This window comes from Bos taurus, chromosome Y (genome assembly GCF_002263795.3).
Source record: "Bos taurus isolate L1 Dominette 01449 registration number 42190680 breed Hereford chromosome Y, ARS-UCD2.0, whole genome shotgun sequence".
Lineage (NCBI taxonomy): Eukaryota > Metazoa > Chordata > Mammalia > Artiodactyla > Bovidae > Bos > Bos taurus.
Window position 1 is genome coordinate 9,594,552 of NC_082638.1, and position 13,876 is coordinate 9,608,427.

At 60.1% G+C, this 13,876-nt stretch overlaps 1 protein-coding gene across 1 annotated transcript; it reads left to right on the forward strand.

Moving 5' to 3' along the window:
- The first annotated feature begins 10,121 nt into the window (after positions 1–10,121).
- Positions 10,122–12,348, forward strand: LOC132344597 (testis-specific Y-encoded protein 1-like). The gene is made up of 6 exons (XM_059884263.1): positions 10,122–10,245; positions 10,328–10,743; positions 11,541–11,618; positions 11,802–11,913; positions 12,009–12,154; positions 12,271–12,348. Exons 1-6 carry the CDS (start codon positions 10,122–10,124, stop codon positions 12,346–12,348), a joined length of 954 nt encoding a protein of 317 aa, XP_059740246.1.
- The last annotated feature ends 1,528 nt before the right edge of the window (positions 12,349–13,876 follow it).

Here is a 13,876-nt window from a genome sequence, read left to right on the forward strand (position 1 = left end):
GTGGGCCCTGACGGCTGGTGGGCTAGCAACAGGGCCACGCCATTGACAAGGAACGACCTAGATAGATGCACACGGAGAAAGCGGTTCTCCAAGTCAGCGGAGGCCAGCGCTCCTTGTTTTCTGGTTCCCTGAGGGAAGGCACAGACAATGGATCCGGCCAACGTGACTGGTACTGTGAAGCTGTCCAAGGTGATGGGAGAAGGCAGAACACAGGCGCCTGTCACTCAGCTGGCCACAGCGAGCAAATCCTGGGTCCTGCCCTTGCCCAAACCCCCGACAAATACTCCTGAGCGCACATCTCGGTTCCCTGCACCGAACCAGGCCAGGTCCTGCACTTCTTCAAGCCCCCGACCGACACTCCTGGGCCAGCATCGGACTCTCAGGCTTGTTCCTGGCCTTAGTCAAGCCCCCGGAACACATTCCTGAGCCCACAACGCGCTCTGTACCCCTGAACTACGGTGTGTCCTCCCCTTGTTCAAGCCCCCAGGAAACACTACTGAGCCCGCATCTCACTCGCTGCATTGAACCTGGCTGGCTCCTTGTCTTGTTCAAGCCCCCGACAGATACTCTGGAACCCACATCCCGGTCCCTGCACTGAAGCAGCCTGGGTGCTTCCCATGTTCAAGCCCCGACAAGCACTCCTGAGCCCACATCTCGGGCCCTGCACCGACGCAGTCTGGGTCCTGCCCTTGTTCAAGCCGCTGAACAAATACCCCTGAGCCGGCTTCTCTGTCCCTGCCGTGAACCAGGCCAGGAGCTGCACGTGTTGAAGCCACTGACCAACACTTCTGGGCCTGCCTCTGATTCTCAGGCTGGTTCCTGGCCTGAGGTAAGCCCCCAGCAAACAGTATTGAGCCCACAGCTGGCTCCCTGCTCCTGAACTCAACTAAGGTGTGTCCTCCCCTTGTTCAACCACCCTCCCCACCCCCACCCCCCAGGAAACACCACTGTGCCCGCATCTCACTCGCTGCATTGAACCAGGCTGGGTCCTGCGCTTGTTCAAACCCCCGACAAATCCTCCTGAGCCCACCCCTCGGTCCCTGCACTGAACCAGGCTGGATCCTCCCTTTGTTCAAGCCCCTGACAAACACACCTGACACCACCTCTCGGTCCCGTCATCGAGCCAGGCTGGGTCCTGCCCATGATCAAGCAGCCGATAAACACTCCTTGGAGCACATCTCGGTCCCTGCACTGATCCAGGCTGGATCCTGCCCTTGTTCATCCCGACAGACACTCCCGAGGCCACAGCACAGTCCCTGTCATGACCCAGGCTGGGTCCTGCCTTTGTTCAAGCCCCTGACAAACACTCTTGAGCCCACATCTCGGTCCATGCAACTGAATCGGGTCGGCCCTGCCCATGCCCAAGCTCTTTGTAGAACGCATATATCGTGTGTCAGGACTATAGGATGGCTGGTTTAGCTTGATCCTCTTGCTGCTCCAGGCCCCACAGGCTTGGGCCACAGGGCAGGCTGGGATGTGTTCTCACATGGAGAACAGAACCACTTTGAAAGGGCCTCCATAGGGTCGATGGCAGCCGTGCATGTCTCCGACACCGGTGAGTCGTGGGACTTAACGGGGAGCTGTCCTTAGCGTCTCCCTGGCCGGCATTCGCACAAGGTTCAGGGGGGGGTCCCTCATGCCAGCAGAGCGGGCCTCGTTTCTCCCTCTGCGCACAGTGTGGCCACGGCACCTCAGGCTTGTGCAGCTTTCACGTCGGCCCAGCGAGGGAGGGAGGGTCGCCCGTCCCCTTCTGCGCTTCAGCAGTGACCGCCCACTGTTGGCTTTCAAGGTCGAGAAAGCACTCTCCGAACGTGTGGACTAAAACCCTCTGAACTCCCACCGGTGAAACTCACTCAGGACGAGAAGGGCTTGCCTTCACGCCAAGGATAAGCGTCTCTTCTGAGCGCTGGTGTCCACAGAGTTGCAGACGGCAACAGCACTACTTAGAGAGACGGAGACACACAGACACCAGCGCCTGCTACACACGCGGAAGGATTGCCCAACACAGTGCTATGCCAGAAGCAAAGATACAGAGACACAGAGCGAGCGCTGTACACTAAGGCGCTGGTGTTCCCGAACAGTGGAGATCCACTGTAGCACTGTAGGTGGGGTTCTTCCCTACTCCCCTAGCATCCGGACAGCAGCAGGCTCTCTGTCCCTTGAAGAAAAGTATCCAGCCCCTTGGCACCCCTGCGTATCCCTTGGATACTCAGGGAGAGCTCTCAGTTATTGCCAGTCCCAGGGGACACAGGAGTGTGCGGTTCGGACGGCGGAGCAGGAACCCGTGCTTGGAATTTCCAGAGCCAGGCCAATGACAGCGCCTGGGGCTAGCCCGGCCACATGCAAAACCCTGTCCCTCCCTGGAGCAGAATCTGGCCACGTGGGGGCGCTGGAGCAGCACAGGAACCCCGGAAGATGCCCTCCGGTCTGGGGGCGTGTCCATAAGAGTGCCGCCCACTACCCTGTCGGCCATTGGTCTAGATTTGGGCCAGCAGTCTGTGCATGGCTCACAGCCTAGGCCCCCGCCTGTTCGCCGGATCTCCTAGGGCCCGTTCACCCCGTCCTGCGTTTCTGGCACCCCTTTCTTCGGCCTCACGCCAACACCCCCACACAGCAGCCCCCGCCTTCTGACAATCCCCCTCACTCCCCGCCCCCAAAAGAGCTAGTCGGTCCCACAGGTTTACTGCAGCCTGGGCCGCCATTACGCCCCACTTGTTGTGCTCTTATGTCGCGTCCCTTCGCCTCTGCCCCAGCTCGGGGTCACCGCCAAGGCCAAGAGGAACGTGAGAGGCGGTCAGAGGAAGGCGGGAGCGTCCCGGGACCCCGCACCTTCCAAGTTGTGAGCCCAGGTACTCAGGGGGCAGGGCCCCGCCCCCACCCCCCCTCCCCCACCCCGCAGCCTGCCGTCGTGATGCAGTGCGCAGCTGGGACCTTGTCACCAGCAGTTGTCACGCCAGGCCAAGAGGCCACCCTCTTCAGGGTGGAGGCGGTGGAGGAGGGCGAGGCCCTGGTGGACGGAGACGTGGCGGGGATCGGGCGGGAGTTCCAGCTGCTTGCGGAAGACATCGTGGAGGAGGTGGAGGTTGTGGCGGATGAGGAGCAGGAACAGCGGCCCTCCCAGGAGCTAGAGGAGAAGACGGTGGAGGAGCAGGGCCAGGAAAGGCCCGGAGGCCCTTGTGAGCGCCAGGAGCTGGATGCCCTGCAGGCACTGGCCGCCCTGCAGGTAGAACTGAGCTCTGAGCATGAGCAAAACCGCAGGGCTTACGTTCAGTTCATGCGCAAGAACCATCAGAGGAGGAAGCGTCACTTGGCTCGGAGGAGCGCCATCATCCAGGGCATCCCTGGCTTCTGGGCCAAAGCTGTATCCTTTGCGCTGCTCCTTGGGGTCCGCTGCTCAGGAGGACGAGGAAGGGGAGAAGGGGCAGGAGCAGGCGGAGGGGGTGGAGGCGAGGGCACAGGAAGGGCGCCGGAGGCCACTGAAGGAAATGCGGTCCTGGGCAATTGGCAGGCTCCAAAGGCACAGCCGAGTAGGGCCTGGGCAGGGCCACAGGTGGACGTGTCGCAGCCATGCCTTTGAGTGTCTCCTTCAGGCCTGCATCTGAGGAGGCGCAGCCCCCGAGGCCTCTAAGTCAACATTGACCAGAGACGGTACACAAGAGCAGCGTTCGCAGACAGTTATTGGTGTAAATGTGGGTGATCCCGGCACATTGCTGGGGCATGTGAGTCATTCACACACACACGCACACACGCACACGCACACGCACACACACACACACGTACACATAAACACACACACACATACCCAAGAAGCCCTTTACTTTCAGACACGGTTTGTCACAAGGACTGCAAGTCTGACCGTATAAGCAGTGACAGGCCACTACCCAGCATACACAGGTCTGGAGGAGCAGAGTAGCGGTCAGAAACAGCCCCTGCTTGGGGAATGCAGATGCACACCATCCCAAGGGGCCCAGAGCCATGAGCGTGTCTGATGGTATGGCAGGTCCTGAGGATATCAGCAGTGGCCGGGCAAGAGGCAGTGCCCGCCAAGCTCCTTGCAGATGCGTGTTCCAGTATCCTTGTTCCACCCCAGACTAGGGCTGATGCTCCTGGCTCTTCTTGGCCGGCATGTGGCCTGAATGGCTCCTTGACCTAAAGCAGATTATGAGCCACCCTCAAGTCTCCGTCCTGATCAGCGACCAAGATCAAGACTTTCTCGGCTACATGATGGACTTGAAGGTCAGTGAGGGAGACTGAGGAAGGGTGGGTATGGGACCTGGCGGGGAGTGGGAGGAACGTGTTAGCCATGTTCCTGTGCTGTGAGACTTTGGAGAGGCATCGGGGAAGCTGATCATGCCTGCCTTGGAGGCAAGCTGAGGCCCCTAGAAGCTTGCACCTTTTCCCTCCTCGCTATCCTGGCAGGTGCAGGTGCGGAGCCATCCGCCGTCCCGCTGCAAGCTGATCTTTTCCTTTCGGGACAACCCCTACTTCTTGAACTCGGTGATCATTAAGGAGTATTACCTTGACATCACTGGTAAAAGGTGGCTCCCGGGGTGATGAGTGTGGGTGTGCAAGCGTGTGGATGATGCACCTGCGGTGTCCACCCCAGTCTCCCCTGTCTGTCTGCAGGGTACAGGGCACGTCGATCCACTCCAGTCCACTGGTTCTGGGACTTTGAACGGGGAGCCCCCAGCCGCAGGCTGGACACCAGGAGCCTTAACTTTCTCAACTGGCTGTCAGGCCACAACGGCCCAGAATCGAACAGGATTGCTGAGGTGGGGTTGCTTTGGGCTTGCACACAGTTGGTGGTTGATGTTGGAGTTCTTGGCTGCTCATGGGAGGGTTGGGAGCCTGGTCAGCCCCTGGCTGACCTTGCTCGTGTTGCCTGCAGATCATCAGCGAAGACGTGTGGGACGATCCCCTGAAGTACTACCTCAGGGAGGAAGGTTCGTCCGTGAGAGACAACTGACAGAAACACATGTGGTGATGGGGTCTGGAGGTAGGCCCCGTAGGGACAGCCGAATAGTAGCTGGGGCACAGTACTTTCTTTCGCAAGTGGGGATGCTCAGGCTCATGCAAACTGGCTGCAGAGCCAGAGCCTGAGTCAAGCATGTAGCAGGTGACTTGCTGAGACTGGGGGCTGGGGGGGACTCGGTGTGTCCGAGAGCGCAGTAAGTGCCCCTCCAGTCAGCTGTGGTGGCAGCGCGAGAGTCCTAGGTGATACGACTAGAGGCAGGGTGAATTAAGTGCCTGTGTCAGAATCATCTGTCCTTGGGTCCTGCCATTCCCCCGGCGTCCTTCCTCTCACTGAGTTTGAGAATGCCTGGGCCCTTCACTTCCGCCCCTTAACCTAGGATGGCCTGTCATTGAAAGGGCGTCCTGTCCAGGGCCCCAGTGCACCTGTGCACTGACTTTGGGATCTTGTGTGAATTTCCACATCCAATACTCTGATCTCACCAGCACCACACCTGCTGAGCTTGAAGTTGCTTCAGGGAAAATCCGGACGTCTCTGGGAGGAGGTGGACAGGGAGCCCCAAGGGCAGGACATGGTGCCTAGTGACACCATCTCCGTCATTGCTGGACACGGGTCTTCGGCTCCTGAAACCCCTGTGTTCCCTGTTTGCGTCCGTGTCCACGTGCCAAGCATGTGTGTGTGTACACGCGTGTGCTTGTGTCACCTGTCTTTATGCGGGGGTGTGTGTGTGTGTCCGGCCCAGGGCGGACGCAGAGATGAAGGCGACGGGAGAGGAGGTGACGAGCGACCAGAAGAGGAGGCACGAGGCGTCCCCAGGCTGACGGAGGTTGGTCACCGACTCTCCGCATGACCGTATCCGGGATGGGAATGAGGAAAAGATGGCCAGTGATACCTGCGGACCGTGGCTCGAGAAATCCGCAATTAGACCAAATCCAAAACACGCTCGCCACTTCTAACTTGTGGTTGTGTGTGCTTGGACCAGGGAGAGGGAAGTGCATGGTCTGAGGATTCCGCGAGGGCAAATCAGGTGGGGCGGGGCTTTGAAACCGCTGCCTGAGGAGCCCTCAGTCCATGGGGACGTGGGCCGGCCTCTGGAAATGGTGGGCGAGGGTATGGCTGGACCCGGGGTGGAGAGGAGGCCAAGTTCCTGTAGAGAAGAGCAGAGACCCGAAGGAGAAAGAGGCACAGATTGCCTGCTGCACTGGGGACTTGTTCCACACACGGAAGAAGGAGACCCGGGAGGGCCCTGGGCCAGTGCTGCCCAGGATCGGCCCATCGGCCCGCACGCTGTCTCCACGAGGGTGGCACACACTGGCATGATGCGAAACACAACGCAAGATGTGCTAAGCTAGGCTGTCCGTGCAAAACCACAGGCACGCGAGGAGAGACAGGGTGTGAGCGTGGCAGACGTCCAGGCATTTCCAGCCTCCTCGGCAGGGCAGAAAGGCGAGGGAGGCGCAGGTGTGGGTGTACGTGTGCGTCCCTCTGCCGGAGTGTGCCTGTGAGGGAGGGAAGAGGGAGGAAGCAAGGACGGTGGGCTACTTGCATGTGCCAAGGGACCTCGGGAGAATGGCAGACAGGGAAGCCCCTGGGGGCGGTTGAGGGCCTGCTGGTGGATTTCAGGGCCCAGGGGCTAGGCATTAGCGGCCCTGCCAAAGACACCCCATGGGTCGTGCTCCAAGTCCTGACGTGAATTCCTTCCTTCCTCTGGGGTCTTGCCCCCGGCTGTGGGGGTGGGGGGTGGGGGGGGCCAGAGGGGCTAAGGGGCGCGTCTGCCCCAGACGGAGGTTTCTGGCAGCGTCGCTGGAGCAGAATCTCTGATTCTGTCGTAGGGCATCTGCACCAGATGACACTCAGAGGCACCCTGCCTTCCAGGTGACCGTCTTGGATGTCCCCGGGCCCAAGCGGGGACTGGCTTCCTTGGCATGTGGGCTGTGTAGGCAAGCAGGGATGCCTGACTGTCGGGAATTCTAGCTGGGCCTAATGAGAGCAACTGAAAGAGAGTCTTGGCATTTAGCAAAGCAGTGAGGCCCGGGTGGTACAAGGCCTCTTGGTGCCTTTGAGGTAGCAAAGCTGCTTTCTGCCCAGGGAGGCATGAGCTGTGGGCCCAGACAGGGCCGGGTGCCCAGGGCAGCATCGGTTCAGGGACTGAGTGCGTCTGGGTAGTGTTAAAGAGAAGGGACGGCGTGTAGGGTTGCCGCCTTACCTTTACGGCCTCAGGTTCCGTGCCTTGTATCGGAAGAGTGCCTGTATCCACGTGCTCCTTCTTCACAAGACTGGATCAGACCCAGGCCTGTCACAGTCTCTTGGGGCCCTTGCAGGCCCGGGCGTCTCTTTGGCCTTTTCCTGCTACAGGGAGACAGGGAGACAGGTGCACTCAGCAAGCTACACAGGTGGGAAGCACAGGGGCCTCACTCGGAGTGTTGTGGGCCCTGACGGCTGGTGGGCTAGCAACAGGGCCACGCCATTGACAAGGAACGACCTAGATAGATGCACACGGAGAAAGCGGTTCTCCAAGTCAGCGGAGGCCAGCGCTCCTTGTTTTCTGGTTCCCTGAGGGAAGGCACAGACAATGGATCCGGCCAACGTGACTGGTACTGTGAAGCTGTCCAAGGTGATGGGAGAAGGCAGAACACAGGCGCCTGTCACTCAGCTGGCCACAGCGAGCAAATCCTGGGTCCTGCCCTTGCCCAAACCCCCGACAAATACTCCTGAGCGCACATCTCGGTTCCCTGCACCGAACCAGGCCAGGTCCTGCACTTCTTCAAGCCCCCGACCGACACTCCTGGGCCAGCATCGGACTCTCAGGCTTGTTCCTGGCCTTAGTCAAGCCCCCGGAACACATTCCTGAGCCCACAACGCGCTCTGTACCCCTGAACTACGGTGTGTCCTCCCCTTGTTCAAGCCCCCAGGAAACACTACTGAGCCCGCATCTCACTCGCTGCATTGAACCTGGCTGGCTCCTTGTCTTGTTCAAGCCCCCGACAGATACTCCGGAACCCACATCCCGGTCCCTGCACTGAAGCAGCCTGGGTGCTTCCCATGTTCAAGCCCCGACAAGCACTCCTGAGCCCACATCTCGGGCCCTGCACCGACGCAGTCTGGGTCCTGCCCTTGTTCAAGCCGCTGAACAAATACCCCTGAGCCGGCTTCTCTGTCCCTGCCGTGAACCAGGCCAGGAGCTGCACGTGTTGAAGCCACTGACCAACACTTCTGGGCCTGCCTCTGATTCTCAGGCTGGTTCCTGGCCTGAGGTAAGCCCCCAGCAAACAGTATTGAGCCCACAGCTGGCTCCCTGCTCCTGAACTCAACTAAGGTGTGTCCTCCCCTTGTTCAACCACCCTCCCCCCCCCACCCCCCAGGAAACACCACTGTGCCCGCATCTCACTCGCTGCATTGAACCAGGCTGGGTCCTGCGCTTGTTCAAACCCCCGACAAATCCTCCTGAGCCCACCCCTCGGTCCCTGCACTGAACCAGGCTGGATCCTCCCTTTGTTCAAGCCCCTGACAAACACACCTGACACCACCTCTCGGTCCCGTCATCGAGCCAGGCTGGGTCCTGCCCATGATCAAGCAGCCGATAAACACTCCTTGGAGCACATCTCGGTCCCTGCACTGATCCAGGCTGGATCCTGCCCTTGTTCATCCCGACAGACACTCCCGAGGCCACAGCACAGTCCCTGTCATGACCCAGGCTGGGTCCTGCCTTTGTTCAAGCCCCTGACAAACACTCTTGAGCCCACATCTCGGTCCATGCAACTGAATCGGGTCGGCCCTGCCCATGCCCAAGCTCTTTGTAGAACGCATATATCGTGTGTCAGGACTATAGGATGGCTGGTTTAGCTTGATCCTCTTGCTGCTCCAGGCCCCACAGGCTTGGGCCACAGGGCAGGCTGGGATGTGTTCTCACATGGAGAACAGAACCACTTTGAAAGGGCCTCCATAGGGTCGATGGCAGCCGTGCATGTCTCCGACACCGGTGAGTCGTGGGACTTAACGGGGAGCTGTCCTTAGCGTCTCCCTGGCCGGCATTCGCACAAGGTTCAGGGGGGGGTCCCTCATGCCAGCAGAGCGGGCCTCGTTTCTCCCTCTGCGCACAGTGTGGCCACGGCACCTCAGGCTTGTGCAGCTTTCACGTCGGCCCAGCGAGGGAGGGAGGGTCGCCCGTCCCCTTCTGCGCTTCAGCAGTGACCGCCCACTGTTGGCTTTCAAGGTCGAGAAAGCACTCTCCGAACGTGTGGACTAAAACCCTCTGAACTCCCACCGGTGAAACTCACTCAGGACGAGAAGGGCTTGCCTTCACGCCAAGGATAAGCGTCTCTTCTGAGCGCTGGTGTCCACAGAGTTGCAGACGGCAACAGCACTACTTAGAGAGACGGAGACACACAGACACCAGCGCCTGCTACACACGCGGAAGGATTGCCCAACACAGTGCTATGCCAGAAGCAAAGATACAGAGACACAGAGCGAGCGCTGTACACTAAGGCGCTGGTGTTCCCGAACAGTGGAGATCCACTGTAGCACTGTAGGTGGGGTTCTTCCCTACTCCCCTAGCATCCGGACAGCAGCAGGCTCTCTGTCCCTTGAAGAAAAGTATCCAGCCCCTTGGCACCCCTGCGTATCCCTTGGATACTCAGGGAGAGCTCTCAGTTATTGCCAGTCCCAGGGGACACAGGAGTGTGCGGTTCGGACTGCGGAGCAGGAACCCGTGCTTGGAATTTCCAGAGCCAGGTCAATGACAGCGCCTGGGGCTAGCCCGGCCACATGCAAAACCCTGTCCCTCCCTGGAGCAGAATCTGGCCACGTGGGGGCGCTGGAGCAGCACAGGAACCCCGGAAGATGCCCTCCGGTCTGGGGGCGTGTCCATAAGAGTGCCGCCCACTACCCTGTCGGCCATTGGTCTAGATTTGGGCCAGCAGTCTGTGCATGGCTCACAGCCTAGGCCCCCGCCTGTTCGCCGGATCTCCTAGGGCCCGTTCACCCCGTCCTGCGTTTCTGGCACCCCTTTCTTCGGCCTCACGCCAACACCCCCACACAGCAGCCCCCGCCTTCTGACAATCCCCCTCACTCCCCGCCCCCAAAAGAGCTAGTCGGTCCCACAGGTTTACTGCAGCCTGGGCCGCCATTACGCCCCACTTGTTGTGCTCTTATGTCGCGTCCCTTCGCCTCTGCCCCAGCTCGGGGTCACCGCCAAGGCCAAGAGGAACGTGAGAGGCGGTCAGAGGAAGGCGGGAGCGTCCCGGGACCCCGCACCTTCCAAGCTGTGAGCCCAGGTACTCAGGGGGCAGGGCCCCGCCCCCACCCCGCAGCCTGCCGTCGTGATGCAGTGCGCAGCTGGGACCTTGTCACCAGCAGTTGTCACGCCAGGCCAAGAGGCCACCCTCTTCAGGGTGGAGGCGGTGGAGGAGGGCGAGGCCCTGGTGGACGGAGACGTGGCGGGGATCGGGCGGGAGTTCCAGCTGCTTGCGGAAGACATCGTGGAGGAGGTGGAGGTTGTGGCGGATGAGGAGCAGGAACAGCGGCCCTCCCAGGAGCTAGAGGAGAAGACGGTGGAGGAGCAGGGCCAGGAAAGGCCCGGAGGCCCTTGTGAGCGCCAGGAGCTGGATGCCCTGCAGGCACTGGCCGCCCTGCAGGTAGAACTGAGCTCTGAGCGTGAGCAAAACCGCAGGGCTTACGTTCAGTTCATGCGCAAGAACCATCAGAGGAGGAAGCGTCACTTGGCTCGGAGGAGCGCCATCATCCAGGGCATCCCTGGCTTCTGGGCCAAAGCTGTATCCTTTGCGCTGCTCCTTGGGGTCCGCTGCTCAGGAGGACGAGGAAGGGGAGAAGGGGCAGGAGCAGGCGGAGGGGGTGGAGGCGAGGGCACAGGAAGGGCGCCGGAGGCCACTGAAGGAAATGCGGTCCTGGGCAATTGGCAGGCTCCAAAGGCACAGCCGAGTAGGGCCTGGGCAGGGCCACAGGTGGACGTGTCGCAGCCATGCCTTTGAGTGTCTCCTTCAGGCCTGCATCTGAGGAGGCGCAGCCCCCGAGGCCTCTAAGTCAACATTGACCAGAGACGGTACACAAGAGCAGCGTTCGCAGACAGTTATTGGTGTAAATGTGGGTGATCCCGGCACATTGCTGGGGCATGTGAGTCATTCACACACACACGCACACACGCACACGCACACGCACACACACACACACGTACACATAAACACACACACACATACCCAAGAAGCCCTTTACTTTCAGACACGGTTTGTCACAAGGACTGCAAGTCTGACCGTATAAGCAGTGACAGGCCACTACCCAGCATACACAGGTCTGGAGGAGCAGAGTAGCGGTCAGAAACAGCCCCTGCTTGGGGAATGCAGATGCACACCATCCCAAGGGGCCCAGAGCCATGAGCGTGTCTGATGGTATGGCAGGTCCTGAGGATATCAGCAGTGGCCGGGCAAGAGGCAGTGCCCGCCAAGCTCCTTGCAGATGCGTGTTCCAGTATCCTTGTTCCACCCCAGACTAGGGCTGATGCTCCTGGCTCTTCTTGGCCGGCATGTGGCCTGAATGGCTCCTTGACCTAAAGCAGATTATGAGCCACCCTCAAGTCTCCGTCCTGATCAGCGACCAAGATCAAGACTTTCTCGGCTACATGATGGACTTGAAGGTCAGTGAGGGAGACTGAGGAAGGGTGGGTATGGGACCTGGCGGGGAGTGGGAGGAACGTGTTAGCCATGTTCCTGTGCTGTGAGACTTTGGAGAGGCATCGGGGAAGCTGATCATGCCTGCCTTGGAGGCAAGCTGAGGCCCCTAGAAGCTTGCACCTTTTCCCTCCTCGCTATCCTGGCAGGTGCAGGTGCGGAGCCATCCGCCGTCCCGCTGCAAGCTGATCTTTTCCTTTCGGGACAACCCCTACTTCTTGAACTCGGTGATCATTAAGGAGTATTACCTTGACATCACTGGTAAAAGGTGGCTCCCGGGGTGATGAGTGTGGGTGTGCAAGCGTGTGGATGATGCACCTGCGGTGTCCACCCCAGTCTCCCCTGTCTGTCTGCAGGGTACAGGGCACGTCGATCCACTCCAGTCCACTGGTTCTGGGACTTTGAACGGGGAGCCCCCAGCCGCAGGCTGGACACCAGGAGCCTTAACTTTCTCAACTGGCTGTCAGGCCACAACGGCCCAGAATCGAACAGGATTGCTGAGGTGGGGTTGCTTTGGGCTTGCACACAGTTGGTGGTTGATGTTGGAGTTCTTGGCTGCTCATGGGAGGGTTGGGAGCCTGGTCAGCCCCTGGCTGACCTTGCTCGTGTTGCCTGCAGATCATCAGCGAAGACGTGTGGGACGATCCCCTGAAGTACTACCTCAGGGAGGAAGGTTCGTCCGTGAGAGACAACTGACAGAAACACATGTGGTGATGGGGTCTGGAGGTAGGCCCCGTAGGGACAGCCGAATAGTAGCTGGGGCACAGTACTTTCTTTCGCAAGTGGGGATGCTCAGGCTCATGCAAACTGGCTGCAGAGCCAGAGCCTGAGTCAAGCATGCAGCAGGTGACTTGCTGAGACTGGGGGCTGGGGGGGACTCGGTGTGTCCGAGAGCGCAGTAAGTGCCCCTCCAGTCAGCTGTGGTGGCAGCGCGAGAGTCCTAGGTGATACGACTAGAGGCAGGGTGAATTAAGTGCCTGTGTCAGAATCATCTGTCCTTGGGTCCTGCCATTCCCCCGGCGTCCTTCCTCTCACTGAGTTTGAGAATGCCTGGGCCCTTCACTTCCGCCCCTTAACCTAGGATGGCCTGTCATTGAAAGGGCGTCCTGTCCAGGGCCCCAGTGCACCTGTGCGCTGACTTTGGGATCTTGTGTGAATTTCCACATCCAATACTCTGATCTCACCAGCACCACACCTGCTGAGCTTGAAGTTGCTTCAGGGAAAATCCGGACGTCTCTGGGAGGAGGTGGACAGGGAGCCCCAAGGGCAGGACATGGTGCCTAGTGACACCATCTCCGTCATTGCTGGACACGGGTCTTCGGCTCCTGAAACCCCTGTGTTCCCTGTTTGCGTCCGTGTCCACGTGCCAAGCATGTGTGTGTGTACACGCGTGTGCTTGTGTCACCTGTCTTTATGCGGGGGTGTGTGTGTGTGTCCGGCCCAGGGCGGACGCAGAGATGAAGGCGACGGGAGAGGAGGTGACGAGCGACCAGAAGAGGAGGCACGAGGCGTCCCCAGGCTGACGGAGGTTGGTCACCGACTCTCCGCATGACCGTATCCGGGATGGGAATGAGGAAAAGATGGCCAGTGATACCTGCGGACCGTGGCTCGAGAAATCCGCAATTAGACCAAATCCAAAACACGCTCGCCACTTCTAACTTGTGGTTGTGTGTGCTTGGACCAGGGAGAGGGAAGTGCATGGTCTGAGGATTCCGCGAGGGCAAATCAGGTGGGGCGGGGCTTTGAAACCGCTGCCTGAGGAGCCCTCAGTCCATGGGGACGTGGGCCGGCCTCTGGAAATGGTGGGCGAGGGTACGGCTGGACCCGGGGTGGAGAGGAGGCCAAGTTCCTGTAGAGAAGAGCAGAGACCCGAAGGAGAAAGAGGCACAGATTGCCTGCTGCACTGGGGACTTGTTCCACACACGGAAGAAGGAGACCCGGGAGGGCCCTGGGCCAGTGCTGCCCAGGATCGGCCCATCGGCCCGCACGCTGTCTCCACGAGGGTGGCACACACTGGCATGATGCGAAACACAACGCAAGATGTGCTAAGCTAGGCTGTCCGTGCAAAACCACAGGCACGCGAGGAGAGACAGGGTGTGAGCGTGGCAGACGTCCAGGCATTTCCAGCCTCCTCGGCAGGGCAGAAAGGCGAGGGAGGCGCAGGTGTGGGTGTACGTGTGCGTCCCTCTGCCGGAGTGTGCCTGTGAGGGAGGGAAGAGGGAGG

Bases quoted from the DNA above. Each gene is read 5' to 3' on its own strand.
- LOC132344597 (XM_059884263.1), top strand. From the start codon at position 10,122: ATGTCGCGTCCCTTCGCCTCTGCCCCAGCTCGGGGTCACCGCCAAGGC. The intron at 10,744-11,540 runs GTATCCTTTGCG...GACCTAAAGCAG, and splicing joins CTGGCTTCTGGGCCAAAGCT to ATTATGAGCCACCCTCAAGT. The intron at 11,914-12,008 runs GTAAAAGGTGGC...GTCTGTCTGCAG, and splicing joins GTATTACCTTGACATCACTG to GGTACAGGGCACGTCGATCC.